The sequence below is a fragment of the Ovis aries genome, chromosome 11 (assembly GCF_016772045.2).
Source record: "Ovis aries strain OAR_USU_Benz2616 breed Rambouillet chromosome 11, ARS-UI_Ramb_v3.0, whole genome shotgun sequence".
Classification (NCBI taxonomy): domain Eukaryota; kingdom Metazoa; phylum Chordata; class Mammalia; order Artiodactyla; family Bovidae; genus Ovis; species Ovis aries.
In genome coordinates this window covers 34,940,091-34,966,119 of record NC_056064.1, presented here as the reverse complement: position 1 = coordinate 34,966,119, position 26,029 = coordinate 34,940,091, and the positions used below count along the sequence as shown (strand labels likewise).

The window sequence follows — 26,029 nt, the reverse complement described above, 5'->3', positions numbered from 1 at the left end:
TTCCTCTGTACACTAGACCCCAGCCTGACTCTTCCTGAGTGGTACCATAAGGAGCAAAATCTCAGCAACCAGACAGCTTGGGCTCAAATCCTGGCACATGAGGTCAGAGAGTGAATCAGGTAGGTTCTTCTCATTTGCAAAATGATGTTAATAATAACGGTATCACTTTCATCGGGCTGTTGTGAAGATAAAAGTCACTCAATTTTTTAGAACAGGGCTTGTCCTGACTTAAGTCAGTTGATTGTTACTTGTGTGCCGAGTTCCTCAGGTGTCACCTTATGTAATACTCATATTGGTCTTCTTAGGCGAGGTGCTAGCTAGTATCACTCCAAGGAAACCAGGAGGCAAAGAAACAGCAGTTAAATAAGCAGTCCCAGATGGAGAGCCACACTTCAAACCCAGCTGTTCTAGAACCCTAGGAAACCCTCTGAATCAGCAAACTAGAGAAAGCAGACTAACCACAAGACAATGTGGTCATCGTTCATCTGTCTCTAGTAGTGCTGGCATCTGGAGGTGGAACTGTGACCCCAACTGAAGAGCAGGTACTGCTGAGGGGCGGTTGGTGGGGAAAGGCATTTTAGGCACAGCATGGACCGTCTGTGGTTCAACTCGCACTCTCTGAATCTGCTAACCTGGCCAGCTTTAGGCCGGAAAGAGAGGTAGCTGAAGCTGGAGTGGGGCGCGATCTCTGTTTCGGAGGGGCTTCCGGGTTGCGCTAAGGAGCCTGAGTTTCATCTTGTAGGTACTGAGAGCTTCTAAGAGGATTTGACATTTAAGACTATTGTAGATTGTGAACCGGAAGGAAATCCTAGGGAATCCTCAAAGACAGGAGCCGCACCTACACCAAAGAGCCCACTGGCCCTGGCTCAGCAGGTTCCGCCAGCCCTAAAGGCTGAGAGCAGGCCCGTGGTTCTCCCGTCTCTGACCTCGGAGCAAATTTCGACAGGAGAGTTGCTCAAATGTTCATAGGTCTAATTAATATGTCTAGCAAGACTATCGGTCGGAAGCAGGAGAGGGACTATACGTTCCAGAGCTGCGAGGGGCCCCCAGATCAGCCCCCACTAGGAAGGGACAGCCGGCAGGAGTCACTGGGCTCCGTCTGCACTCCCGAATCGGCAGCGTCCAGGTAGGGCTCCCGCTGGCGGGGTGAGGAGCCAGCAACCGCCTTCGAAGACACCCGAGAGTGGGGCTGTGTCCTCGCTACCGCGGCCGGACGCGGGTGGGACATGCGCGCGGGACATGCGCGCGGCCGTCTCTCTCTGCGGACATCGCACTTTTACGTTTTCCCCCGTCTCCGCTTCCAAACCCACTCGGCCAACAGTCCGGCAGCAGGGACTCCGCGGCGGCGGGGACCTCGTCTCTTTTGCCTCCCGAGTATTGGGGGATGAGTGGCAGTGGCCCTTCTGTGACCTCAGCGGTCGAAGCTCTCGAAGCACAGGCGGCCGGGGGAAGTCTAGTCCGGAAGTGGACCCTCAGCACCGCCTATCTGAGCCCGCGTTCCCAGGCGGCCGCGGGGCGGGCTTTCCGGGGCGCTGTGCATTGTGGACTTTGTAGTCTCACCGGGCCAGGCTCCCGCCTCGCGCGCCGTCCGGGAAGGCAGCTGGACTACATCTCCCTCCCGCCCGCGCGGTGTCGCGAGGCCGCCCGGCGCGAGGCGTTCGCGAGCGGAGAGTCTCCAAGATGGCCGCGTGGGGAAGGAGGCGTCTCGGCCCGGGCAGCGGCGGTGGCGGCGCTCGAGAGAGGTGAGGCGCGGGCTGCTGCCCGCGAGCTGTTTAGGGCGGGAAACCGGCAGGGCTCTTTGGACTGCAACGCCGTCCCCGCCTCCGCCCCGGGGTTCTCCCCGGTCCGCCCCTGGGCGCGCGGGGTCTCAGTTCCGGTCGACGCGGTCTCAGCGGGCGGCTCGGGGAGGGGTGATGGCTGGCTGGGCACTGCCGGGCCGCGGCGGAACCCGCCTGTATGCAGCGAGCCGAGCGGCGCCGCAGCCCCCGCCCGCCTGGCCGCGCGCGTAGTCTTTTCTAAGCCGCAGCGAGGAGTGGTTCTCGGGACGGAGAAGGGGACGCTTTCTCAGGGAGCCGGTGCGGGACGGACGGGATGGACCGCACGGTTACCGAGGGGCCTCAGCTTTCCGCGCTGTTGCTCCTGGCGGGGAGCTGACCGCTTTCGCCCGGGGGTGATCCTTGGGACTTTGGAGGCGTCTCCGTGAGCGCCCCTGCTGTGAAGTCCTTTGCAGTGACCTTCCCTAACGAATGTGCGTGAGTAGGGAACCGGGGGCTTGGTTCTTCCAAAGGTGGATCTGGATGTGAAGGACTCATTTCTAGATGAGATTGGAGTAGTTGTCGTGTTTCGTGTTGAATTTACAGTTTTTGCTTCTGGAAAACAGTTTCAGCTTAGTAGAAGCTGTTCAGACACCAGAAGTTTGGGAAAGCAGATGTACTAGTGGAGTCACACGCTTTGTACTGTCCTAACCCTTCTGTTACTAGTGGGCTGGTGCGGCAGAAATCAGCAGGATCTCCGTGGTGTTTTGTTTTCTTTTTTCAATCCAATGAGGATTGTTAAACAGAAAAGTTATATTCCCCCCCTCCCCGCCTCGCCCCCACCTTTTCTCCCAACTACTCTGCGTTATTCTTTTTCTTTGATTGTTTGCACCACCTACTCTTTGCGGTCGCCTTCTGTTTGGTTGTGGTTTAGTTCGCTAAGTCGTGTCCCACGCTTGGGACGCCATGGACTGTAGCCTGCCAGGCTCCTTTGTCCATTGGATTTTTCCAGACAAGAATACTTGAGTAGGTTGCCATTTCTTTCGCCAGGGGGGTCTTCCCGATCCAGGGATCGAACCCGGGTCTCCTGCATTGCAGGCAGATTCTTTACCAGCTGAGGTTAGTTGTGTTGATAGAACCCTCTAGCTTGCATTTTATTCTTGAGCCCAGAGTTACCCAACCTGGTCTCTTTTGCACTTCCTCTTCCATGAAGAAGCAGCAGTAAATGGCTAGCAGGTACTTTTGTTTTTCCAACTCCCACCCAGCGTTTCTTAGATCGTACCATAAAAAGTTAAGGAGGTGATCGCCTTACTGGATAGAAACAACAGAAAGAGCCAAATGGGGAGACCCAGACTTCATACAGCGCCGTGCCAGCAAAACAGAAGCCTTTACTGATCTAAGAAATTAGATATGGGGTTTTTTTTCTCTTTGGTTTCAGACAAGTGTTAATTCAAAATTGAGTTTGCAAATGCAGATCCCAAAGGCTGAATCTAGTCCTTGACTGTAACCCTCAGTGTTTAAGAGAATTTAAGTTACCAGTGCTTGTAAATGGAAAAACTTCACATTAAAGCCCCCTTGGAAAGCTCTCATTGGCTCTCTTTGGTCAGGGCAGGTGCTCATCATTCCTACCTGACAGCTTGACTCATTGCAGTCACATGCCGGGTCTCCTTAAGTGTTCCCACTACACCCTTTGGCCTGAACAGCAGGCTCTGCTTGTACATGCACATATTGTGTGTCAGCCAGGAATGGGGCGTCTAGTTTTGTGGTTTGGGTGGCACCATCTGCCCTCCTCCTAGATAACGTGGTGTGGCTGTGGGACCCCTCTGTTTGCTCTGCTGGAGGAGCAAGAGCAAGGCCCTCTGCCTGGGCCTGGTTTCCCTGAGCTGCACACTGAGGCCGGGGGTGGAACCTAACCCGCCCAGGCACACCTCCATTCCTGCTCAGTGGGTGGGAGTACTTTGGGGTGGGGCAGGCGGATTAACTGCCCACAGCATAGACTGAAGCCCAGGCCGACTAGAGGCTCCCTGACTACAGTAGGCTGTTTATGGTGCTCTTAAATGACTTTGTTCCATGTCACATTTGTGCTGACTCAGATTTCAGCTCCACACTGTAAGACCACTTTCCCAAGTTGTCTCACACCCTTGGTTGGAATCTGGTTTATGCTGACACTCTAGGAAACATGGTCTGGTGTGGGGTATTGGCTGGAGCAGAGCAATGCTTTGGGCAGGCTTTCCAGATTTGCCCGTGGCCGCAAACTCCAAAGCCTGCCTTGTGCTTGAAGGCCCTGCCTGGTGCCCGACGGTTGGCAGGAGTTGCTGCTGTCATCTCTGTGTTAGTGGCTGTCCAGTTTAGAAGGGACACTGTGTGGGTTCTCACTTTACCTGGTTCTTGAGTCTAGAGCTGTGTTAATTCAGTGCCCACTTGTCATTTGCAGCAGTTAAATCTAAATTAAAGTGAAAACTTCAGCTCCTCAGCCATAGTACTCACATTGCAAATGCCCAGTAGCCAACCATGGCTTGTGGCTCATATACTGGATGGTGAAGATAGAGAACAGAAAAGTCAGCGGTGGTCTAGACCAGGATAAGAGAGGGATGGAAATAAAGAATGAGAGCCGCTTGCATGTTTTTAACATCTGTTTTATTGAAGTAGAGTTGATTTACAATGTTGTGTTAATTTTTTTTTTTTTTTTTAAGAGACTCCCTAGGCTTCCAGTAGAAGCTGTTGGTCTGGACCCTTTTAAAGTCTTTATTGAATTTATTACAAAATTGCTTCTGTTTTATGTTTTGTTTTGTTTTCTTGGCCATGAGGCATGTGGGAATCTTAGTTCCCCAACCAGGGATCAAACCCAGATTGCCTGCATTGGAAGGCAGAGTCTTAACCACTGGACTACTAGAGAAGTATCCCCCCGCCCTTTTTTTTTTGTTTTATTGCATCAGGTCTTGCTTGTGGAGCACCAACTCTTCCCTTGAGTCACGTGGGCCTGCCTTTCTCGAGTGGAAGCACATGGCTCAGTCGCTGCAGCTCGTCGGTTTCCTTGCCCCTTCTAACTGTTGTGATTGATTCTGCTGTGAACATGGGTGCAAAAATGTGTTTGAGTGTGAGTCCTGCTTTTAATTATTTTGGATCTATACCTAGAAACAGGATTGCTGGATAATATGGTAGCTCTATTTTTTTGAGGAACTTCCACACATTTGCCACAGTGGCTGCTCCAATTTACATTCCCATCAACAATGCATATGTGGGATCTTCCCGAACCAGGACTTGAACTTGTGTACCCTGTATTGGGAGGTGGATACTTAACCACTGGACCACCTGGGAAGTCCCTAACTGGCCTTAGAGTCCACAGCATAGGATTTTACCGATTTCCTTGGCTCCTGAGGAAGTAATTTGGTGTCTACCAAAAGTGGGTTTTCCTAGACCCCAGGGAGGTGGAGGAGGGGAGGATTGGTAAAGGCCACCACCTGGTGTGGTCACATGACCCCATACTTCCTGGGTGGGAAGCAACTTTGTTAATAGTTTTTAACAATATATTCGTTTAATTTTTACAATAATTTAACAGTTTTTCAGCCACAGGTGCTCTAATTACTGTAATTTTCTCTCGTCACTCTTTTTTGCTGTGCTGGGTCTTCATTGCTGCACGCTGGCTTTCTCTAGTTGCTTCTTGTGGTCTTCTCATTGTGGTGGCATCTCTTGCTGGAGGGCACAGGTTCCAGCACAGGCTCAGTAGTTGGTGCACTAGCTTAGTTGCCCCACACATGTGGGATCCTCCCAGACCAGGACCTTGCATTACAAGGTAGATTCCTAATCACTGGACCACCCAGGAAGCCCTCTTGTCACTCCCTTCCAAAGTACTTTCTCTAAGTCTGTTGGGAACCTGGCACTTTCAGGCCTGGGGCGGGGGCAGAGGGTGACTGTGATGAAGATAGTCACAGCCCTCAAGGAGCTTTGCGTCACCTCCTTCTGTGTTTGAGCTGAGTACAGGAGCCCAGGGCCACTCCGAAAAAGGTCCCTAATGTAGGTCCTCGTCCTGGTTCGGTTCACCTGGCTCCAGCATGACCAGAAAAGATGGTGGGCTGCAGGGCCAGTGCCCACTTTAGTGGGACAGGGACACAGACCACAAGGCTGTGAGACCACCTTGGCCCTGGGAGTGCAGGCCTCTTCGTGGGGCCCAGGAAATTGCTGGAGCAGGAGGGGTTCCTTCCCCTCAGCTGGAGGCCTCGGCCTATCTGGTTTCCTCTACCTCAAGGGATACAAAGCTACTGGTTTAAGAAAAACTTTATAAAACTTTCTCATTATAAAATAAACGGGTATTTATTTTTTGTTTTTGAAAAGTACAGAAAACTATGAAGAAAAGTAAAATTTCAAAAGTTACCTGTTGGGCCACCATCCAAATTGGCCTTTCTCATACATAGCATCTTTAATGCTTTCCAGCAGGTATCTTGTCTTGGAGTTATAAAAATTGTATGTTAAATCCATCAGAAGTCCTCTCTTAACATGTGAAAAGTTGCAAACTTGCTACCACATGTGGGGCCCTGGAGGCATGAGGCTGAACGAAGAAAGCAGCCCCAGCACATGTGCCCTGCGATGCCTTCCTGCCAAACACCCAGAAGAGGCAGGTGTGGAGTCGGGAAGTCAGCTGGTGATTGCCAGGAATGGTTGGTGATTGCCAGGAACGGGGGTCGTGGGGGGTGGGGAGCAGCGGGGTTACTCTTTGAAATGAAGAAGACGCTCTAAAACTGATTGTGTGTTAACTTAGTGACAGTGTTGAACCACTGACTTGTGCGGTGTAAGTGGGTGAACCTATTTCAATAAAAGTGGTCATGTAGGAAGCACAAATCAGAACTACCGTGAGATGCCACCTCACACCACTGTAGGGCTACTGTTGAAAAAACAGGAAACAAAAGTGTCGGCAGGGATGCGGAGAAGAGGGAACTCTTGTGCCCTGTTGGTGGGAGTGTGAATTGGCGCGGCCACTACGGCAGTGTGGAAGTTTCTCGGAAGATTTAAACAGAGCTGCCATACGGTCCAGCAGTTCCATTTCTAAGTATATGTCCAAAATAATTCAAGCAGGGACTCAGACATATTTTTACACCTATGTTCACGGCAGCTAGAAGGTGAAACCTACCCGTCAACCATGGATTGGTAACAGAATGTGGTCTCTACATACAAGGAAAAAGGAAGGAAATCCTGACACGCTGCGATGTGGATGAGCCGTAAGGATATTATGCCAAGTGGAATAAGCCAGCTGCTAAAAGAAGTATCACGTGGTTCCACCTATACGAAGCCCTGGAGCAGTCAGATTCATGGAGAGACCGCAGAAGGCAGCGTGGGAGTTGTGGTTTAATGGGGACAGAGTTTTAGTTTTGCAGGACAAAAAAGTTCTGGAGATTGGTTGCCCAACAGTGTGAGTGTGTTTAACCTTACTGAACTATATACTTAAACTGGTTAAGAGAGTAAACTTCCTGTTAATGTATTTTACCATAATTTAGAAAAGATCAATAAACCAAGTGCTAGCATTTCCGTGGCCACACATCCCTCCCTGCAGACAGCAACCACCTCACTCCTAAACTCTCCATCATCTCCATGACACTGTGTGTGTGTGTGTGTGTGTGTGTGTGTGTGTGTGTGTGACTTGCGTGTGACTTGCTTGGCTCTCTGTGCTTCTGGTCGTGTGTGTGTCTCTTTCTCTGCTCTTGTAAGGGGCCTTCTGCTCTCTGCTGTGAACATTCTTGTGCAACCCTGATTTTGGGAGGAGTCTCCAGACTTTGAGGGTTCCATGCCTGAGGTCCCTGTAATCCCAGGTTCCTTTGAAACTGGCTTTGTGAGGGCGTGGGGTCTGTCCTATGGGTTCTTCGTGGGGTCCCCAGGGTGCCGTTGATGACTTTCCTGGGTGCTGCTGGGGCTGATTCCCATGAGGAGAGGGGAGACCGACTAGCTGGAAGCAGGATGATCAGCCCCTGACCCCACAGCAGCAGGAGTCTGGCAGGCTGTGCTGTGCACTGGCCAGTCCCACTAGTTCCACAAAACCTGCTGGATTCGGAGGGTTCCGAGTCAGGTAGTAAAATCGGCTCCTTTTCTTACTGGACCCACTCTGCTCCCTCCCCAGGGACAGTCATAACTCTCAGGTCTTAAATCTGCTCAGCAGCGTTCTGTGCATGTAGAAGCAAACGTGACTCTTTCACAGACAAGCACGGAAGATGGCAGGCTACAAACGCTGTCCTCTTCTTGACTTTTTCATTTTCTTTGAAGGCTTTTCCATTATCAGCCTGCTCTCAGTTTTGTTTTTTAATATGGACTCCTTTTACCGTGTTCTCTTACTGTTCATTTCTCGCCTTCAACAAAATGAAAAAATACAGTCCCTTAGTAAGGCTCAAAGGACCCCAGTTAGCTATTGGTGGTGTTTTTAATTTGCCTTTGTGTACAGGGTTCAAGTTGGCTGGTGATGCTGAGATGGTTCAAGGTAACCCTCTAAGTGGGTTCTTTCCTTAGCTGGGTTACTTTTGACCCAGAAACACAGGCTGATACCTCCAGTGGGCACTGGGGTAGCCAGGCTTGGTGGCCATGGCCCCGGCTTCTGAAGCAGTAGTCTCTGTCAGCGGGGGGGACTAGCTGGATCTGGGGGTCTAGGCAGGGTGGAGGGCACCCCAGCTGAGGGTGTGGGTGCTGACCACAGGTGGGTCCTCTGAGTGAGCGGCTCTTGTGAGTCTGTGTGGGCCTTGCACTTGTCCCCATCCCTGCAGGGGACCTGTTTCTTTAGGTGTTGCAGTCCATCCTCTCCTGAGGGTAAAGAGGTGGCTTCTGAAGCAGAAGTAGTGGTGAGCCCAGGGTGGCATGCCCGCTGGGCTGGCTCCTAGCCTGCTGTGTGAGAGGGCCCCTAGGAGGGTTGGTTCGTGGTGATGGACAGAAGTCCGCAGCGGGTGATCACCTGGTCCACACCCCCTCAGCCGGGCTGTCCTGACTGCCCCTGTCCACTGACTGTTGCTCTCTGTCCTGTCTGGGTTGAGCCAGGAGCCTGGAGGGACCTGTGGCACACGCACCAGTCAGTGGGGACGGCCTTGCCCAGCATGTCTGTGGGAGGAGCCAGGGAAGCCTTCCTCCAGGGTGGGTGCTAGCTCAGCCAGAGAGGTGAAGGCCAGGGAGCTGGGAAGGGCTGGGTGAGCAATCAGGTGAGGGTGGGGCCTGCCCACTGACATGCCCCCGAGATGGAACAATCTGTTCAACTGATGCTTTCCTGTTGGGCCTGTCTTGTCACTGCACTTGGGGTGGCCACAGTCTGCCAGGCAAGCAGAGCACTGCACTCAGGTAGATCAGGGTTTGGGCAAGAATGCTCTGTAATTCCGACCTTGTCTGTGTGTCTTGCTCTCAGTGCTCCAGAGGGACTCAGTGGCCAGAAAGCTCCACTTGGATTCCGACAGCAAGGCCTCACCCACAGAACCCCCTCTGTGGGTCAGCAGGGTGTACAGACCCCGCCCTGCCCTCCCCGAGCTCCTCTCCCGCTGCCTGGCTGCCTGTCTCAGTTATGAACTTGAGAGCACAAAGGAGATCCCAGGCCAGGATGGCTCCTCTGAGACTGAGGTCATGCCTCATAGGTTTGCTTGTCTGCTAAGGAGCTGAGTCCCACCTGGAGCCTGTCTCCTTTCTGAGTTAAAAAACCAAATCGGGAGACTCCAGCAATGCCCCAGAGGAAGACCATCTCTTCCAGGTTCATTGATTTTGGTGGTTCAGTTCATTAACTGCCTAGAAAGGCTGCCCTGCTAACTGGACCCTGTAGCCAGTGCCTGGGGGTGTCCCATCCCCAGGGGACGGCTTCTTCCCACACACACAGTTTAATGGGGGCCTGTGACTTAATTGGGGGGCTTCCCCGAGCCCACCTTAGTTACAGTTAACTATTCCAGGATAAAGAGCCCCTGCCTAACTCCTGGAGGCCAGTGGTGCCTCCTCACCATGCCCGCTGCAGCCTCAGGAGAGCATCAGGCCCACTGTTCATCCACCTAGAAGGAAGCTCTGCTTCCTGAGTGTGTGCACTTGTTTGCTTGGGTAGCTTTTCCCACCAAATCCCCTGGGAGCATGACCAGAAGGGCACCAGCAGCGAGCTCCCCATTGCCCCTCCATCCTCCCAGAGCTCTGCCTGACAGTCCGGCCTCTGCTGCCCTGAACACACAACTGTTTCCCGCTTCAAAGGAAACACTGACCGTGGAGATTCTGGGGTGACCTCACTCCACACGCCTTCCCTGGTCCCAACGTGCGCGGTTGCCGACTGGGAAGCTCTGAGCCCTGCTCCCAGTGGCCTTTGGGTATGTGAGGGGTGGTGGGAGGCTTGCCTCTGTATCTCCCGGCCACAGAGCAGCCACCAGTGCCTAACTGTCTCCTTTTTCTCCTCACCTCTCCTTCCTAAGGGTGAGCCTGTCGGCCACAGACTGTTACATCGTGCACGAGATCTACAACGGGGAGAACGCCCAAGACCAGTTTGAGTATGAGCTGGAGCAGGCCCTGGAAGCCCAGTACAAGTACATCGTGATCGAGCCCACCCGCATCGGCGACGAGACGGCCCGCTGGATCACCGTGGGCAACTGCCTGCACAAGACCACCGTGCTGGCGGGCACCGCCTGCCTCTTCACCCCGCTGGCGCTGCCCCTGGATTACTCCCACTACATCTCCCTGCCCGCAGGCGTGCTGAGCCTGGCCTGCTGCACCCTCTACGGCATCTCCTGGCAGTTTGACCCCTGCTGCAAGTACCAGGTGGAGTACGACGCCTACAGACTGTCCCGCCTGCCCCTGCACACACTCACCTCGTCCACCCCGGTGGTGCTGGTCCGGAAGGACGACTTGCACAGAAAGAGACTGCACAACACGATAGCGCTGGCGGCCCTGGTGTACTGTGTCAAGAAGATCTACGAGCTCTGCGCGGTATGACCGCACTGCGCCGAGCCGCGAGGCGGCCAGGCTGGGGAGGCATCTGGCGTCACGGTCGTTATTTTAAAGAAATAACAGGTGACAAGTGCACCAAGGGCTGTCTCAGCTCGCCACACTAAGATGTGGATTTCCGCCACCGTGGGGCCTGCGGCTGTGGAAGGCCCACTGGGCAGCAGGATGTGATGGAAGCGAGGCTCCGGAGGGGGTGTGGACGCGCTTGGGGGTCGTTAAGTGTGTCATTTAACTGTACCATCCAGAGCCAGCCAGAGGCTAGTGACCATTAAAATGATGAGAATTTCAGCTCCAGGTGTCTGCTCTCTCGTGACGGCCCTGGTGGGAGCGTGCAGGCAACAGGAGCGGGCACCACTTGCAGCAAGAATAAACCTCTCACCAGGCAGGCCCAGCCCCTCCCAGAGGAGCCTCATGTCTCACCTGGGCCTCTGTTCAAGGAGCACTGCCCAGGGCTGCTCGGGTGGGGCGGGGCAAGGCCAGGCCTGCCAGCCTCTGGGTCTCTGCTGAGTTTGCCTAGAGAGCTGGGGCCTGGGGTCTGTTGTCCAGGTTCTGATTTAGGAAAACAAACTAATGCCTGTGTCTTTTTTTAAGCATTGAAGCTGTCCTGCTGTGGACCCTGAGTTCAACCTGCTGCCCCAGGCTGAGGGAAGACTTCCCCTCGCCTTCCACCAAAGAGGGGGCCCTGCCACCCCAAGACTCTGCTCAGGCCCCCCTGAGGACACATGTGTGAGTGACACCTGGAGTTTCAGAGGGTCCCTCGGGAAGGTCAGATACCGGAGGGAGAAGGTGCAGGGGAGGCATTGAGGTGCATGGGGCGACGGGGCCATTTGTTTACCGGGGGAGAGCCAAAGATTTTAGAACAGTTAGAGAAACTCTGACTTAATTCCAAGAGGCCTGGGAATGCTAGTCTTCAGCTGGGTGGCATATGGTCCACAGGTAACCTGGCAGTGATTTGGACCTCGTGTCCACCGTGCAGTGCCCACCACTGGAACGGAGTGGGGGCCAGATCTGGAAAGGGAGCCTGACTCTGCCTGCAGACCAGACTTGGGGGAGGTGGCCAGAGGCAGACAAACAGCGGCCACGTCAGGGCAGCTGAGCAGAAGCTGTCACTGAAACAAGCCTGGTGCAGGAGGGCAGCTTCCACGCACTGAACAACAGGGAGGCCAGTCATATGCTGACCATCTGCTGCGTTGACCAAGACATTGGGGGTCCCGTCAACAGTGTGAAGGCCGCTGCCGCCTCCCTGAGAACCAGGTTCAGGTGACATGAGGGTGTCTTCTGGCCCTAAGATGCAGAGGCTGAGGTATGAAAGAGGCGTAGTTCTGCCTGCCCTCGGGGACCACAGCTCTCAGGCTCCTTCCTTTATTTCATGTCCCAGAGTTTAGACCCTCCACCTGGAGGAAGCTGTCCCGCACCCTTCTTGGTTCCCAGACGTCCTCCTAGTTCCCGTCCCCCACCAGCAGGCCTGGCCAGGGGTCCGCAGGGAAAGCGCGTCTCCCTCCTTCCCCACCCATGAGGCAGAAGTCCAACACAGTCCCCATGGAGCGGTGACTGCCCCACCTGCCCACCAGGACAGGCACTAGCTGTGCTTGGACTTCCGCTCCTTCCTGGCCCGGGAGGCCATGAGTCTGAAGAAGAGCCCAGGAGCCAGAGTTCGAAGGTAAACAGCCAGGGAAGGCATCAGGTCGGCCAGCACCACATCCTTCTTCTTCTTCCCCAGAGCAGCCAGGATGTCTTGGGCCACCTGCACAGGACTTCGGCCCTGGGCTGTGGTCTCATCCATCACTGAAATGAAACAGGAAACTCACTGAGCTTGGGGGCAGAAGCCCCAAGGAGGACCTGAGTCAACTCTGGACACTGGGTCCCCCAGGGAGCTCTCCCAGGGGCTTGGGCAGCAGGTGCAGCGACCGTCCCTGCAGTCCAAGGAGGGAGGTGGACAGCTCAGAACTCCGGTCCATAGCCAGGGGGTGCCCAGCAGATGCTCCCTCACTCCCTGACCTGGGGCATTTCAGCCAGTTGGGGCAACCAGTGACTAAGGGTGCTGTGCCAGGGCAGGGGGCCAGGTGGGTGGGAGGGCTGCAGAGTACTCTGGCTGGAGTGAGAGGAGCGAGGCAGGTGGCAGGGCCTCTGTCTTAGGTGTATGGGTGACAGGCAGGAAGGAAGCCTTGGTTTGTTTTGTGGACCAGAACTCAATGCAGGGAGGGGCACAAGATGTTACTTTTTCCCTTGTCACTGGTGAACTGTGCCCACAAAGCAGGAGCAGCAGGCAGAGGGGAGGCCACCCACAGCCATGGTACTGCCCAGCTTCCTCCACCATCAACACAGAACAGTAGGTTTCTGGTGGCTGCTCATTTTTAAATGCCACAGAGGAAATTTTTAAGAAAGATTCTTGGGACTTCCCTGGTGGTGCCGTGGTTAAGACTCTACTTCAATGCTGGAGGCATGGGTGCAATCCCTGGTCAGGGAACTAGATGTCACAAGTCATGGGGCGTGGCCGCCATCCTGGGAATAAATACATATGAACTTACCCAGCCCCGTGCCTCTGTACGGCTTCTGCTGCCTTGCTGAGTGAGGGGGCTGCTGTCCTGGGCATGGGTGGTCTTGGTTCAGGCTTGGCCAGGAGGCCTCTAATGAACACCCAGCATGCTCCCAGGAGCATGTCCCAGGAGGCAGGCCCCGAGCAAGCGCAGGAAGGCAACTCATGTGGGTCCACCAGCTGGGGAGGCAAAAGCCAGCTGGTCCTGGTTGGCCCCACCTGCACACTGAGCCTTGCCGATCCAGCCACTAGTGCTGACGGCAGGTCAGCTCTGTGCTGTCTTTTGCCTCTGCCTACCCCTGAAGTCTTGTCCTCCCAACACTGCAGGGGAACCTCACGGGAAGAGACCTGGCCTGGTCACTTTAGCACTAACAGCGGGCTAGCTGGAGTCCTGTCAGCGTCTCCCAAGCGCTGGTGTGGGCTTGTTCCCACAACTTCCTCCAGCCTGCAGGGTTCAGGGTAGAGATGGTTGGTGCTGAGGTTGGTCATCAGTATATATGACCAGCTTCACAATGTCAGGTGGTTTAAACTGATACTCTGAATGAAAACTGCAAGATGCTCAGGGAGCTTTCACAGAGGAACGCACGCTGGGGCCTTACCTCCATACTTGGACCCGTCAGCTGTGACTGCATTAAGGGAGAGATTGGTGTTGATGTAGCCGGGACTGATGACCGTCACCTCGATGTCATGCTGTTCCACCTCAGCCCGCAGACAGTCAAAGAAGGCCTGGGTTGCATGCTTGGAGGCCGCGTCTGCAAAGTTCGGTGACCAGGGAGGGTAGGATGATGCCCGTCAGGACCCTGAACAGGAGGGCATCAGGTCTCCCACTCCAGTTCAGGGAATACCCTGTGCATCTTAACGTACATGTACTCACACAGAACACGACATAGCACATACGGTCAAAGGTTCATGGGCATTCTTGCTCCTGCAAGTTCTAAGTGTGAATTTAATCTAAATTAAAAGTTTAAAGTCGACTGTGTAAAACATTCAGATAGTTCAGAAGAAACTAAAGGAGGAAAGCGAAAGTCCTCCCCACACCTTCAGCGCAGTGCCTCAGAGGGGCCAGGCTGCTGGTGTCTCATGCCAGCCAGACCCCTGCACACACGGGGGCATGGCCACAGGCTGCCCCTGTGGCCCATGTTACTCGTGCTCAGGGTTCTCCGTGTGTGGAAGGCTGGCTGGGCAGCCGCCGTGTGGCTCAGGGTCACAGCCACAGAACGGGCTCAGTGTTGTTTTAGGTTTCATCACTGAAAATGAATGTCCAGGGATGCTCCCTGCCTGCATGGCAGCACGTGTGTAAACCCACGCCAGGCCTCAAGCCTGTCAGCTCCCCTGGGGCAGCCTCGTGTGGAAGAGTCCCCAGAGTTCCACGTGCTCACCTCCTGGATCCTCCCACCTGGCCTCACAACAGCCCCAAGAGGATGAAGCGCCCCCCACCCCCAAACTTCACGACTGGGGAGCGCTGCCTATGGGTTGGCCAGTGCGCCCAGGAGGCACCACCTTGTCCAGCCTGGGCGTTACGAAGCTTCCTGAGCAAGTGTGACTTACGCAGTCACAGCCAAGAGGACGATAAAATTCAGAAAGACCAAATCCAGTGACATCTAGAAACAACTCGGTACAAAGAGCAGTGTGAACACCCCCACCCCCACCCCCGAATGCCTGGTGTGGCCCCTGCTGTCAGCTGTGATGCCCCACACATTTCCTGAGGAAGCCACCCACCAGCCCAGGACAAGTGTGGACATGGCATCCCCAGGCGTCTCAGGGCATCCTGAGTGTGGCCGCGGGGGTGAGGGAGCTGGTTTGGGCTCACAAGCCCCACAGCTGGCCCTGGATACACGCTTGCACCAGGAGCACTGGGCTGCGTCCAGTTCTGATGGGCTCCCTGTCCAGCTGAGGGTGCCATGTGGCCATCCTCGCCAGGCTTTGCCCCTCCCCTCCACACGCCCTCTCCCCTCCACATACCCCCTCCTCACAGCTGCCTCAGGTATCGGGGGTTGGGGAGCTCGGTTACAACAGTGTTTCCTTGCAGACAGTGAACCAAAGAATGCAGTTACCAGGACAGTTTAGAGGTAATTGTGACATTACCTCTAACATTCTTAAACGAAAGTAGAATCTGCCTGCTGGTGCCCCGTGATGGTGCAGTCCCACCATCCTGGCACAGCTGTGCACACTGGGAGGTGAGTCTAAACTGAGGTTGAGCTGGCAGTATTCCCACTTTCTGGAACTAATCTTACTGAAACCCTCTCACAGCGAGTGAGTGCCCAGAGAGAAACGCTGAAGGGTGCTGCACGCAGCACATCCCTGCTGCTGGCCACTGAGGAAGGCAGTCCCCTCAGGCACCCAGACAACTCCCAAGTTACATGACGCCCATCCGCTCAGCAAGTAGGGAACTGAGTGGAAAGATACTGTCAAGCGGGATAATGGAAGCACAGAACTGCATATCAGGGCCCCAGCGCTGCACGTCTCATCACACGCAGAACTCTGGGGGCGTGTGCAGTAACCAGACGGAGGGGCAGCACCTGTGGGCTGATGGTGGTGGTGGCACTGGGAGGGGGCCTGGCACGCGGTCACACGTGGCGTGAGGAGTGGAGCTGAGACTGAGCCCAGGCTTCTGCTCAGGGGCGCACACCTCTCAGGTCCCCACATGCTCTGTGCTGAGCGTCCCTCTCGTGTCTGAATTCTGGACCAGGAGCCTGCTGTCTTCACAACAGGGGTAAACAGCAATGGACGTGGGGGCAGGAGCGTCTGACAGGAGGAGGAAGCACTCACACGCAGATCGGAAAGGCAGGCTGATCTTGCCCTGGATGCTGCTGATCGCAACCACGTGGCCCTGGCGCCGTCTGATCATGGCAGGCAGGAGCGCTGTGGGGAGAAGGCAGAGGTCACCGTTGCTCACATGGAGAGCCTGGGGAGGGCCACATCTGAGAGTGCTCAGCCCCCTGTGCCCTGCTGTGAGAACCGTGGCAGGACGACAGCATGCCTCTGCTGTGCCCTGCCTGCACCCGGTAGGTCGCCAAACACAGTGGGATGTGGAGGCAGCAACACAGCGCAGGCCCAGGCCCAGAAAAGCCAACCCTGAGTCACAAGGACAGCACTGACCCCAGGGTGGAGTAAGACAGCAGGTCCAGGAAGGAGGAGCCACAGGAAATGGAAACAATGCCAGCCTGCCTGGGCGCTTCTCCCTTCTGACCCAAGGCCTTACCCTTTGTCAGAGCTACTGGACCAAAGTAGTTTGTCTCCATCACCCTCTTGTCCACGTCTGGGCTGGTGTCCACAATGGCGCCTCGGTAGCTGATCCCAGCATTATTGATGAGCACGTCCACGTGGCCAAAGCACTGCAGGATCTCAGAGGCAGCCCCTGCTATGGCCCCAGGGTCTGCGAGGTCGAAGGCCACCGTGTAAGGCTTGTGTGTCTGCACCTGGTCAAGTGCGACAGAAGCCAAACATACCTCAGAGTGATGGTCTGGCCTGGCTCCTCATGGTGGGGGCGGCCTAGCGTGAAGGACAGGCTGCAGCTTCCCTGAAGAACGTGGCCTGCCCGTCATGCTCACACCTGACCTGGGCAGCGCTGTGGGCAGGGGTCACAGACAAGGTGAGCAGGGCCCCCTCCACCCTGGGCCAGCAGGACGCTGTACACTGTCCCATGTTACAGGGCTGCTATGCCTCTCAAGCCAAAGTCAGTTTATTCACAAAACACTGTTATACACTCCTATGTGCCCCATGCTGGAGACAGTAAAAGCAAGGCAGACACATCTCTGTCCCAAAGCATCTGGGCTCATGGGAAAGACTGACACACTAAAGCTGTAAAGAACATCGCAAGAAGAAAATGACCAGTGGACATTCTGACTCAGAGGATGCCCTGAACCTACGCAGATGAGGGAGGGGTGTGGAGTCGGAGAGGATGCGCAGGAGCTGCCCTCTGCCTGGACATTTCAATGGCAGCGACTCAGCTCTGAGGTCAAACTCTTTGAACACTTGCAGCTTCCAGGGGGCCTGCTCAGCCAGCAAAGTATAGAAAATGTTGCCTGATTTCAACCATAAGCTCTGTGAAGAGAAGCTGTGAGAAAGGCAACCCACATTTCTCGTGCAGCTTCAGAAGCCAAGGAAGACCCTGTCTCCCAAACACTGGGGCTGTGTTCCAATGGTGGATGCTGTTCTGATGGCCAATCTGTGTCTTCTTGTCCTGGCTGCAGGATACAAGATTAATACAAAACACCCAGCCAATGTTTCTACATACCAACAATGAATAATCTGAACAGGGTATTAGGTGAGCAAGACCATTTATAATAGCAGCTAAGAGAATTAAACCCTTAGGAATAAATCTAACTAAAGAGGTGAAAGATTTGTACATGGAAGGCGGTAAGACACATGATAAAAATGAAAATTTAAACACATGAAAAGACATCCCATGTTCATGGACTGGAAGACTGAACACTATTAAGGTGACAGTACTATCCAAAGTGATCTAGACTCAACACACTTCCTATTAAAATCTCAATGCCATTTTTGTCAGGAAAAAAAAATCCTAAAATCCATATAGAAGTGCAGTGGCTATTCAGGAACAGCAGAACAATTTTGGAGACGAGCAAAGTTGGAAGATTCACACTTTCAGCCTTTGAAACTTACTACTGAACTACGTGGATTAAAATAGTATGGTACTGACATAAGGACAGGCATATAGATCAGTGGAACAGAATAAAGTATTCAGAAATAAACCCTCAAATTTAGATTTTTGACAAGGTTGCCAAGGCCATTCAAGAGGGACAGGAACTCTGGACAAACTAGATATCCACGTGCAAAAGAATGAAGCTTGAGTCCTACCCATCACCATGTACAAACATGGCCTCAAGGGCTTCTCTGGTGGTCCAAGGGTTAAGAACCCACCTGCCAATGCAGGAGGAGGAGACTCAGTTTTGATCCCTAAGTCAGGAAGATCTCGTGAAGGAAACAGCAACCCACTCCAGTATTCTTGCCTGGAAAATCCCATGGATAGAGGAGCCTTGCGGGCTACAGTCCATGGCATCACAAAGAGTCAAACATGACTGAGCACACACACTCAATATCTAGGATATACACAGAACTCCTCAACAACAACCTGATTAAAAACCAGGAACAGGACTTGAACTGACATTTCTCCAATTGAGATATATAAATAAGCACATGAAAAGATGCTCAACACCACCTGTAATTAGGGAAATGCAAGTCAAAACCACAGCGAGATTCCACTTATATCTCCTAGGACAGGATAGTTAAGAAACAGAAAACAGCAAGTGCCGGATGTGAAGTCAGGACCCTTGTGCAGTGCTGGTGGGACTGTAACTTGGTGCAGCTGCAGTGGAAAACGGTTTGCAGTTCCTCAAAAGGTTAAACTAAATCTACCACAGACCCTGCCATTCCACTCCCAGGGATGTCCAAAACAGCTGAAAGCAGGGACTGGAGCGGACACACGTCCATCTGGGTCCACATCGGCATCATTCACAATCGCCCAAGGTGGGGATGCCTTGCAGTGCGCCAAGAAAATGGACAGACCAAGTGTAGGACATCTGTATTCACAACGGAATACCAGTCCCTCAGAAAGAGGAAAGAAGTTCGGACACATGCTGTAAGGTAGATGAACCCTGAGGACACTGCGCTTAGAGAAACAGCTAGTCATAGAAAGACAGATAGTTTAATTTTATGAGGTATCTAGAATAGACATTTCCAGGGACTGGAAAGCGGAGGAAAAAGTGGATTGTTTAAGTGGGAGCCCAAGTTTTGTTGGGGACAGACAGGTGATCGTTAGAAACGTGGTGCATGCACTCACTATCACTGAACTGTAAGCTTGTAAGAGGTTAAAATGATAAATATGTGTATTCGCCCACAAATAAAACTTTAAAAGTCATTGCCAACCTCCCACCACCAAAAAGAGATGAACAGGTACTGGGGGGGATGGGGAGAACTCGCAGAGAGACCTCTCTAAGCACGCAGTGGTACAGAGGGGTGGGAATGAGCCCAGTCTACTGTGAAGACCCGCAGAGGACGGGCTGCACCTCTTCCCCAGGCAAGTCCCCCAGGCTCACTCACCTCCGGAGCCCGGGAAGCAGCAAGTTCTCGGCTGAGCTCCTCCAGGGCCTCAGCATTCCGGCCACAGAGCACCAGCCTAGCACCAGCAGCGTGAAAAACTCTGGCACATTCTAGGGGACAAGAAAGCAGCCTGTCGTCTGGGCAGACCCAGGCCTTCGGCCCCGTCAGCTCAGCTCCCAGCTCCCCAGCCTCAAACCGCGGGCTGTTTCTTCCCCAAGCATCGGTACTAGCCCCGCCATGGAGGGGTGTGGGGTTGGGAGTCAGGGCCCTCGCAGAGCCGTCTTCACGGCTGCAACCCATCCATGTGCAGGAGGGAGGCTAGAGCCGGGGGACAGACTGTTGGGTACCAGGCTCAGGATTTTCCAACAGTCTTCAGCTCTGACCCCCACTGTGAGCAGGATTCCCACTGTCACTGCAAAGAAGCTCCGTGAGGCAAGGGATGTACCCAACAGTCAGCAGCGCCAGAACAGCTCCCCTGCACCCCCTCACCGAGGACGGTGGTTTGCTGTCACCTCAATACAACAGGCACATGTCTGCCAAGAGCGCTTCTGTGGACACAGGACTCTGGTGAGAGGGGGTGGGGAGACCCCCCCAGACCCCCGCCCCAGGGCTGTTCCTCCTGAGATTGCCCAGGCCCAAGGGCTCACAGACACATGCTCTCTGCACACTACACTGCTCAGTTGTGTCCAACTCTCTGTGACCCCACGAACCGTAGCCTGCCAGGCTCCTGTCCATGGGATTCTCCAGGCAAGAATACCACAGTGGGTTGCCATTTCCTCTCCACACAGTGAGGACAAAGTGGGGAGGCTGACAGCCTTGCAAGGAGGTTAAAGAACAGCAGGGGGACAATAAGGGGGACATCATTTTAAAATGATCAGGGGCAGGGGTGTGAGACCAGGCTCCTCTGAGTCACTAGAGCATCCAGGTGACAACTAAGACCATGGCAGGGCAGAGTCTGAAACTGCCTGGGCACCTGTCTTCATCAGCATTCTTTGGAGGCAAAGCAAAAAGCAGGCTTGTCAGGAGGGTTCCAGGCAGCTCAGAAATTGAGAGAAGGAGCTGAACGGTCCAGACAGGGGGACAGGAGTGGGCTGCACAGGGTCCCAGGCAGCAGGAGCCCAGCTCTCTGAATGCTGGCAGGTCCCTTCCCCACTTCATCCCCCAGCCTCTCCACAGAGGGGATGGGGCTGCAGACAACTCTGGGTTCCCACAGACACCACTCCCCAGCCACACAAGGGGGCCTCTGACCCATTCCCTCCAAGCTCTGGTGTCAGAAGTCAAGGGAAGGGCCAGATTGGCCATGGTGGGGGCAGAATCACCAGGACTGGGCCAGCCAGGGTTACCTGGGAACCCCAAGACCACAATGGGAAGGGCGGCAGGAGCAAGGAGTGATGCCCCAAACACAGCCGAGTGGTGACTACCGCGAAGCTCAAAGCCCCTAGGTCAAGAGGACGGACTCAGTCTCCCTGAGAGGCCTCCACATCCTCACTTCCCTCTTGTGAGGACTGAGCGCATCACAGCAGCCTCAGGCAGACAGAAAGTGCCAGCCAGGGCTAAGTGTGTTTCTAAGCCGCCGCCTTAGACTGCTCAAGGGACATCCCTGGTGGTCCACTGATTAGGACTCCCCACTTCCACTTCAGGGGGCAACCGTTTAATCCCTGGTTGGGGAATTAAGATCCCCCATGCCATGCCGCAAGGCCAAAAAATAAAGTAAAAAACTGGATGTTGGCAAAAATGGAAACATGGGGTTTAAAGGGCCACAGCCTTTCCTCACTGGAGGTCTGGCCTCGCTCAGGTGCCCACGAGCAGGTCTGTGCAGCCCCCACCGCCCCAGCTGACCATGCAGCCACCCTAGGTATCAAACTGAGTCTTGGGCCCAGCGGTCAAGTGGAGTCTTAGTGCTGTGGGCTCACAGGAGGGGCACGGATCCAGGGATGGAGGAGGCTCTGGGGTCCAGGCGACATCCTTCCCCGGCCAAAGTGAGGGCCTAATGCCAGCATCCCTCAGGAAAGGAGGGAGGAGGTTCCGGGTGACAACGCCCTCTTTCCAGACACAGCTCCTCCAGCAGTCTCACTCGCTCCCCTGATCCAGGTGGAGCTTTCTGGAAGGAGGTTCGGGTCGTGTGGTGTCATTTTCCCTGAAGCCCACCCTGACCAAAGGCTCAAACCCAGACTGAGTCGAGCCCCTGCTCTGGCCCTGGGTGGGCTGCTTGGGTCACAGCCCAGATGAGTCTCCTTGGGTGGGGTGGGGTAGGGGTGGGGGTGCTCTCATAGAGACCCTCAGCGTTCCCGAGGCCAGTTTCCTACCATTCCCAAAGCCCTGCTGGCTTCCTCATCCCGTTTCATCCTGACCTGACCACCACAGGGGACATTCTGTGAGCTGCCACCAAGATGTAAGGTGGGCGACACAGGGGTCCACACGGCTTTGGAGACTCTCATCCACGTTGCAGCGAAACAAAGGGAGGAAATTAGAGCTTGTTCAGGAGTGACGGGGATGCAAACAACAGACTGGGGAGAAAAGCGGATCGAGAGGAAGAAGGGTGGAGGGAGAAGCAGCACACTTATCTCGGCTGCCAGCCCGTCCCCAGGCCTCTAGCCCTGCTGGCTCATAGCCCCCCAGCTGCTCACAGCCGCAGAACCAAGATGTGTCCCTTCACCCGGCGCCCTGTGATCCACAGGACAAGCCGGCAGACACAGCAGGAGGAACACGGAGGGCCGTCTGAGCGCCCAGCACGTCTGCCAGGCCTCCAGGTGGCCGATGTGGGCAGAGTCACGAGAGTGGGCGAGGTCTCCTCCCCACAACCCATGGGCAGTGGCCAAGGGGTGTCTGTACTGAGGCCGGAGGGGAAGAGACACACGGCCTCCTGGCCCTCTGACGAGACCCAGGAAACAGCAGGAAGAGCAGTCACTCAAGGCCACACAGGCCCCAGGGCTGCAGGAGGAAACAGGGCGAAGGGAGGACGGCCTCTCCCCTGCGCATGCGCACGCTGGCCCCGCAGCCCGCCTCTCCCGCGCAGCCAACCCTCAGGTGCTCCTCAAGGACGTTTGAAAAACGCTTCTCTGCTGCGAAGCTGAGGCCGCTAAGAATCTATATTTAGAGCTGAGTAAGGTCAGAGGCTTGGCTGTGGCTTGGGGCCGGGAGATCTGATGACAGACCTCAGGTCACCCCGAAGACCTCAGCTGAACACCATGCTGGCGCACGCACGGACCCCTGCCCCCCAAGGCCTGCAGGCCCCCTGGCCACCAGCAGTCCAGTCCTCATCTGCTCCCCCACGTTCCTGCAGTCCCCGCACAGCCCTGCTACTCTGGGCCCTTCCTGCCCCCGTCGCCGCCTCCCCAGGGAGAGGAGACGCGGGCTCCCATTTGGCTTCGGGTTTCTGCCTACAGATCCCAGGAGGAGTCACGCCTTCTCTGAGTGTGTGGAGGACTCGGGAGATGAGCCCGAGCCAGCACACACCTGGGTGCCGTGCCTGCTGGCTGCGGGGAACACTTGGGGTACACACGGGCAGAAGTCCCTCCTCTCTGCAGGACCTGGGCGCCCCGAGGGGAGGACCCTGCCTCCCATCATCTGTCCCAGCACGTGGTGGGAGACACAAAGGTGCTGGGTATACCCCACCGCAAGGCGCCTCTCGGCCTCGTTCCACGGAACTGAGCGCCAGCATGGGGAGTATGTAGGGTGGCATGGCACACGTGCAGACTCCGACAAACCTGCACCAGCACACTCTGCTGACGGCAGCCTGGGACCCAGAAGCCCCATGTGGATCTAGAACCAGACTAGAACCAAGCTTAACTGGAGACCGGATAAGGAACAGCTGATGCCTCACTGATGCTGTCCTGATCTGCCCAGATACAGCTGGAGGCCCCGTGAAGAGCAGCAAGGAGAAGGTGACTCCACAGCCTTAAACCAGGGATGTGGATGAATCCAGTAAAGACCCTCAGAGAAGCAAAAACATTCTTCAATTCAATGGACATGAGTTTGAGCAAACTGGAAGACGGTGAAGGACAGGGAAGCCTGGCGTGCTGCAGTCCATCTCTGGGGACCTCTTTGGGGTCACAAAGAGTCGGACATGAAGGAGCGACCGAACAACAACTGGGAAGCTGGGTGCCGCCACATACAGACGCCCACCTCCACAATGACCGGCACTGAGGCCGCCCCGGACACGTGTGTGGCCTTCTCCCTGGCTGCCACCTCCAGCCCTGGTGCTCCCACGGCCTTTTCCTCCTGGACGAGGGACAGAGAGGCCCTCGCTGCCCAGTCACCAACCGACCTCACGTGTCTGCACCCGCGCCCCTGGCCGCTCCCCAACAGCACTGCCCCACGACCCACCTCGGCCCAGGCCCGACGTGGCGCCAGTGATGACCACCACGGCGTTCCGGATGTAGGCCCTCATGCGCAGCCACTGAAGCAGCTTGAAGAGGCTGAAGAGGCCCACGCAGCCCAGTAGCAGGGGCAGAATGGCTGTGGAGGTGATGAAGTCCATGACCCGTGCCCTCAGCAGACTCTTCCTGGAAGAACAAAGCACATAAATTAGTGACGAGCTGGGGGGATGCCAGGGACTTGGCCACCCTCTGCCCCTGAGTCTGACACAGACCCCAGATCCTGCATCTGGGCCTCAGTTCTGAGCCCAGCAGGATCTCCCCAGGCCCCACACCCCATGTGGACCGTTCAGCGGGGTAGAACCAGTTTCCTCTCTGTAGGGACACAAGTGGGCATCGCAGGCTGAGCTGGGTGGCTGAGGACCCGCTCCTGGAGTGTGTCAGCACCCACCGGAGTCCCCTCAGAAACCTGTTTCGAGGAAATTGATACCACACTTTTCATTCCAATCCCAAAGAAAGGCAATGCCAAAGAATGTTCAAACTACCGCACACTTGCACTCATCTCACACGCTAGTAAAGTAATGCTCAAAATTCTCCAAGCCAGGCTTCAGCAATATGTGAACTGTGAACTTCCTCATGTTCGAGCTGGTTTTAGAAAAGGCAGAGGAACCAGAGATCAAACTGCCAACATCCGCTGGATCATAGAAAAAGCAAGAGAGTTCCAGAAAAACATCTATTTTTGCTTTATTGACTATGCCAAAGCCTTTGACTGTGTGGATCACAATAAACTGTGGAAAATTCTGAAAGATGGGAATACCAGACCACCTGACCTGCCTCTTGAGAAATCTGTATGCAGGCCAGGAAGCAACAGTTAGAACTGGACATGGAACAACAGACTGGTTCCAAATAGGAAAAGGAGTACGTCAAGGCTGTATATTGTCACCCTGCTTATTTAACTTATATGCAGAGTACATCATGAGAAACGCTGGACTGGAAGAAACACAAGCTGGAATCAAGATTGCCGGGAGAAATATCAATAACCTCAGATATGCAGATGACACCACCCTTATGGCAGAAAGTGAAGAGGAACTAAAAAGCCTCTTGAGGAAAGTGAAAGAGGAGAGTGAAAAAGTTGGCTTAAAGCTTAACATTGAGAAAACGAAGATCATGGCATCCGGTCCCATCACTTCATGGGAAAGAGATGGGGAAACAGTGGAAACAGGGTCAGACTTTATTTTGGGGGGCTCCAAAATCACTGCAGATGGTGACTGCAGCCATGAAATTAAAAGACGCTTACTCCTTGGAAGGAAAGTTATGACCAACCTAGATAGTATATTCAAAAGCAGAGACATTACTTTGCCGACTAAGGTCCGTCTAGGCAAGGCTATGGTTTTTCCAGTAGTCATGTATGGATGTGAGAGTTGGACTGTGAAGAAGGCTGAGCGCTGAAGAATTGATGCTTTTGAACTGTGGTGTTGGAGAAGACTCTTGAGAGTCCCTTGGACTGCAAGGAGATCCAACCAGTCCATTCTGAAGGAGATCAGCCCTGGGATTTCTTTTGGAAGGAATGATGCTAAAGCTGAAAGTCCAGTACTTTGGCCACCTCATGCAAAGAGTTGACTCACTGGAAAAGAGTTTGATGCTGGGAGGGATTGGGGGCAGGAGGAGAAGGGGACGACAGAGGATGATGGCTGAATGGCATCACTGACCTGATGGACACGAGTCTGAGTGAACTTCAGGAGTTGGTGATGGACTGGGAAGCCTGGCGTGCTGCGGTTCATGGGGTCGCAGAGAGTCGGACACGACTGAGCGACTGAACTGAACTGAATATTATTTCCAATTCCTGGTATTTGTGAAATGAGAAAAGTTTTTCTGTAAAAAAGGAAAAAGGAAGCCATACAACCCTTACACTCCTCTCAGAAGAGACATCCCCTGGACGGTGTCCTCAGTGGCCATGGGCCTCAGGACGCCCCAAGGGACTCACAGCATGGTGAGCACCCTCTGCGATGGGGGTGCAGACTCAGGCCTGGAGCGGAGGCCCTGCACACTGTGGCCTGTGCCCGCCCAGTGTCCCTGGTGAGCCACGTCCCCCCAAGAATCGGGAGGCCATGGCAGTGGGCACACAGCGTGCACACTGTCCACTCCTTCCAGGACTTCCCCCCCGACTCTCCACACCCCCATGCCCAGAGGGGAGACAGGGGCCTAAAGGCACGTTGAGGAGGAGCTGAGGGGAACAGTACCATGCGTGCTGCCCAGAGAAGGTGGCCCCAGGCCCTCCAGGACCATGAGATTAGGGGCTCAGAGAAGAAGGGCTGCAAATCAGAAGGGACTTCAATCATTCGTCAGACTGAATGACTTCAGTGTCCTTGCCCAATCCCAAGCCCTCAGTTCAGTTCAGTCGCTCAGTCATGTCCGATTCTTTGCAATCCCAAGGA

The 26,029-nt window shown here is 54.7% G+C and overlaps 2 protein-coding genes across 8 annotated transcripts in view; one reads left to right on the top strand and one right to left on the bottom strand.

The window, feature by feature from the left end:
• The first annotated feature begins 1,324 nt into the window (after positions 1–1,324).
• Positions 1,325–10,967, top strand: TMEM11 (transmembrane protein 11). Of its 2 annotated transcripts, XM_060395512.1 has the most exons (3): positions 1,325–1,742; positions 4,691–4,851; positions 6,866–7,270. In XM_060395512.1, exons 1-3 carry the CDS (start codon positions 1,385–1,387, stop codon positions 6,962–6,964), a joined length of 618 nt encoding a protein of 205 aa, XP_060251495.1. In that variant the 5' UTR covers positions 1,325–1,384; the 3' UTR covers positions 6,965–7,270. The 2 variants fall into 2 exon arrangements, with proteins under 2 accessions (XP_060251495.1, XP_004012792.1); XM_004012743.6 differs by lacking the exons at positions 4,691–4,851; positions 6,866–7,270 and adding an exon at positions 10,151–10,967 and having other exon boundaries at positions 1,678–1,742.
• Positions 10,968–12,011: 1,044 nt separating this feature from the next.
• The window catches only part of DHRS7B (dehydrogenase/reductase 7B), a 43,491-nt gene continuing 29,473 nt past the window's right edge, over positions 12,012–26,029 (bottom strand). For all 6 annotated transcript variants that reach the window (XM_060395508.1, XM_060395511.1, XM_060395510.1 and 3 more), the window contains 6 exons: positions 23,605–23,783; positions 19,279–19,388; positions 16,418–16,634; positions 15,985–16,077; positions 13,815–13,967; positions 12,012–12,464 (listed from right to left, as the gene is read on the bottom strand). In XM_060395508.1, coding sequence (XP_060251491.1) covers positions 12,259–12,464; positions 13,815–13,967; positions 15,985–16,077; positions 16,418–16,634; positions 19,279–19,388; positions 23,605–23,783 — 958 coding nt within the window. In that variant the 3' untranslated portion in view covers positions 12,012–12,258. The remainder of the gene's footprint in view (positions 12,465–13,814; positions 13,968–15,984; positions 16,078–16,417; positions 16,635–19,278; positions 19,389–23,604; positions 23,784–26,029) is intronic.